The sequence below is a fragment of the Osmia bicornis genome, chromosome 8, assembly GCF_907164935.1.
Source record: "Osmia bicornis bicornis chromosome 8, iOsmBic2.1, whole genome shotgun sequence".
NCBI lineage: Eukaryota > Metazoa > Arthropoda > Insecta > Hymenoptera > Megachilidae > Osmia > Osmia bicornis.
Window position 1 is genome coordinate 1,738,434 of NC_060223.1, and position 3,788 is coordinate 1,742,221.

The 3,788-nt window shown below is 40.6% G+C and overlaps 1 protein-coding gene across 1 annotated transcript; it reads left to right on the forward strand.

Moving 5' to 3' along the window:
• Positions 1-1,211: 1,211 nt before the first annotated feature.
• On the forward strand, positions 1,212-2,018 carry LOC123988086 (ATP-dependent DNA helicase pif1-like). Its single transcript, XM_046286872.1, has one exon. It carries the CDS (start codon positions 1,212-1,214, stop codon positions 2,016-2,018), a length of 807 nt encoding a protein of 268 aa, XP_046142828.1.
• The last annotated feature ends 1,770 nt before the right edge of the window (positions 2,019-3,788 follow it).

Sequence of the window (3,788 nt, forward strand, 5' to 3'; positions counted from 1 at the left end):
AAGTTCTATGATTCGCTCACATCTGCCATGAATCCGCTTATTAATGAGCCTCCAGCTGAAATACATCCTTCTCGATTGAAACATACTGAACTACAACTATACGATACACACCAACTGTCGCAATTGCTGAACAGAGTTCAAAGACATACTAATCATTCGAGGTACTGTCTAAAATCCAATCGCCGGGTACAGACTTGCCGTTTCAACTTTCCAAAGCCACTACAAGATGTATCGACACTTCAAAAAGACGAAAAAGGTATTTGGCAGTATACACCCAGAAGAAATGATGCTTTACTCAATGAGCACAACATCTTTGTGGCCCAAATATGGCGTGCAAATACAGACTGCAAAGTAATTACATCGGAGCACGCAATTCTAAACTACTTATCGAAGTATGCATCTAAAAGTGAACCACAATCGCAGAGCTTCATGGACCTCTTCAACAACATTTTCGTCGACTGTCATCCTGATGATCCCGTACAGAAGGCATTTTCTAAGATGCTCATCAAAATAGTAGGGCTTCGAGATATATCATCGTGCGAGGTCATGCATTTGTTGGCTGGTATTCCATTATATCATTGCACAAGGCACATTGTGAAAATATATATTGGACTTGACGACTTCAATTTGATACCTCTGGATGACTCTGATCAATTTGTACATCAATCAATTCTCGACCGCTATCGAACGAGATCAGAGACGACGAATGACATGACTTTGAGTCAATTCGCAACGAGATACAATGCAGTACGCAACCAACTTCAAGAATGTAGAAAAATGCGTGTGCTTCAGGTATTACCTAAGTATCCACTGTCTGGGAACTGGATGAAAACAACACTTCACCACATGATCCTGACGACATACCTGCTTTGGAAAATGAACCAAGAGACTGGATGGCCATAGCCGAGGCATTTCCACACGAAGCAGTACCTGATACTGTGCTTGGATACAGAGATCAGGATTGAGATTTTGAATGGTACGCAATCATTAGAAACTATCCAGGATTGGAAGCCCAAATAAATTTCATCCGACAAGCTAAAGAAAATTATGTGTGCCAGCGCGAACTTGCAACCAGTGACAACTTGGATCTAAATCCGGGACAGCAGAATGTGATAAACCATCTGCATAATCAACTGGTAGGAGTTACAATTAGAAAGCTGACAGTTGTGCAAGGAGCAGCTGGAACAGGAAAATCTTGCCTGATACGTAAAATGGTCACCATTGTCGAATCAATACACGGACCTGGCTCCGTGCTGCTCATAGCGCCAACAGGCATGGCTGCCAACAATATCAACGGAACAACAATTCATTCCGCTTTTCACTTGATGCTTTCGAGAGGTGGTGCAATGCCAGATCTAACGGGGGAAAGCGAACGTAATTTTCAGGATAAAATGTCTACAATTAAAGTGATCATTTGCGATGAAATGTCTATGGTTGGAATGAAGCTTCTTGCTACAATTGATCAGAGGTTACGACAGGCATACCCGGAGAATCAATCGGTGGAATTTGGTGGCGCTATAATGTACTTGCTCGGTGATTTCAATCAACTGCCGCCAGTCGGTGATACATCACTGTTTGGGATTGCTAAATCGTCCAACATGCTAGCAATCAGAGGACAGCTGCTGTTCGAAAAATTTAATACGGTTTTCGAGCTGAAACAGATAATGAGACAGGTCGGAGTCGAACAAGAAGCATATCGCAAGACGTTAATCAACATTGCTAACGGCAAAGTGACCGATGATGACTACGATCTCCTGCAATCAAGGTTTGCGTCAAACGTTATGAGTTCTTTCACTGAGTTCAGTGGATGCATCCATTTGAAAGCAAAAAAGGAAGACATCATCGAATATAATGAGCATATGCTCCGCCAACTGAATAAACCCGTAGCGATAATACGTGCTAAGCACAATAACGTCACAGCAATCTCTGGTTCAACCGATGTTGCCCAAGGCCTTCCAGCAACATTGTGGCTAGCGTCGGATTGCCGAGTCATGCTTACGCAAAACTTACGTCGCTGACGTAATTTATCTGTCAACTGATACCGATGATCATTTGTCCGACTTCCCAGCCTGCGTATTAATTCGTTTCGATAACTACAATGGTCCTTTTATTTTCAACGGTTTGGTACCTATTCTTCCCCAGACGGTTAGTTACAAAAAAGGAACTACGGCTTGCACCCGCAAACAATTTCCGCTTGATTTAGCTTACGCAATAACCATACACAAGTCTCAAGGAATTACAGTTGATCGTGCTGTAGTTGATATTGGCAATTCGGAATTTGGAATAGGGCTTACATACGTTGCTCTCTCGCGCGTTCGCTCTTTGGCAGGATTGGTGATCGAGCCGTTGTTCCCTAAAACACGGTTAACTTCTATCAACAATCATATCGGATGGAACCGTAAGCGCCCGGCATTGCAACGATTAAGAAACTTAGCAACTTTAGGTCAATAAATGAGATAAGAAGATTTAAATGAATGTGTCAACTATTACTATGGGAGGAGAGATTCTTCAGCAGCAAATATGTTGAGCAGCATAGGTTATTCATCAAGGCAGATTAGCCCTTACCGAATACGAGTTGCGCTCATTATTGTGTTAGCAGCGAAGCGGACAACAGACTTAGTTTTGTCGATTCGTCGATGCTGCTGCCACGTGCTTTAGCGGCTTGAGCATCCAGCCGATAACGTAGAAATGACGAGAGCAACCGAACTCTGCCAAACCCGCAGAGCTCGCACGGACACGTGGGTCACCGACGAGATACTGTTAAAGACTGCCAGCCTTATGGGAGTTCGCGGGACCGAAAAAAGTCGACGTTTTCGTACGCCCTCTAGAATATATTGCGGCCGCAGTAAGAAACAGAACCAGAATCAGTGAGTTTACCAACGACGAGGTTCGGTGCTGAACTGTATCATGAGACATGAGATGATATTTTATCTGGTCGATGCTATTATTATTTCTTCGGTGATTCGAGTTAAGTACGTTTTACAAACCTTTCGGAGATACTTTTTAAGACGTAAAATATTTTAAAGGAGGTAACTTAATAACCCTCTTTAGTTCATTGGCAATTATTTTTTTAATAAATGACGAACTCTAGTTCTAAGTTTAGGGTATGTGTTTTTAAGGTAAAAGAATATTCATTTAGAAAAAATGATGAATAAAAAAATATTACATAGGTTCTGTAGGATATAGTCATAATAATAATAATAATAATATAATAAGTAACAGGTGTCGAAAAGAAGAGAAATGTATTTCAATAAAATCTTTTATTTAATAGTAAGTAAAAGCTGGATAAGTGCAACATCGCTATCCTCTCCACTTGGGGGGATCCCCCTAGGCGAACCGAGACGTTCGATCAGGAAGCCGTGTAATATGATCCGAACCGTAATATTGGTGTGACTAATACTAATTCAACGATAAAACTTTTTTATTTTTAACTTTTTCTTAATTAAATTTTTACTAACGCATTGGTAAGATTTTTCTGATTAAAATGATACCAAACACGATATAGTTTGAATTATATTTATTTATTTATTCAGAATATGCTGCGGTAATGCCACGAATGATCGGTAATGAGCAAGAGCCGTTATTCCATGTTTGATTGTGAGTCGAGCAACACACGGTGCGATTGATAGCAAAAATTGAAAAAGTAACTAAGTCGCGGTATTTTCAGTGTTAGATTTGTATTCCACGAAAAAATAAATATCTAAAATTACCACAATAGTACATATATACAAATTTGTCCACTGCTTGACACAGTCTGCGACCTTTCAGAATATTCGGGGTCTGTTTTC

Coding starts and splice junctions, on each gene's coding strand:
- LOC123988086 (XM_046286872.1), top strand. CDS start 1,212: ATGGTCACCATTGTCGAATCAATACACGGACCTGGCTCCGTGCTGCTC.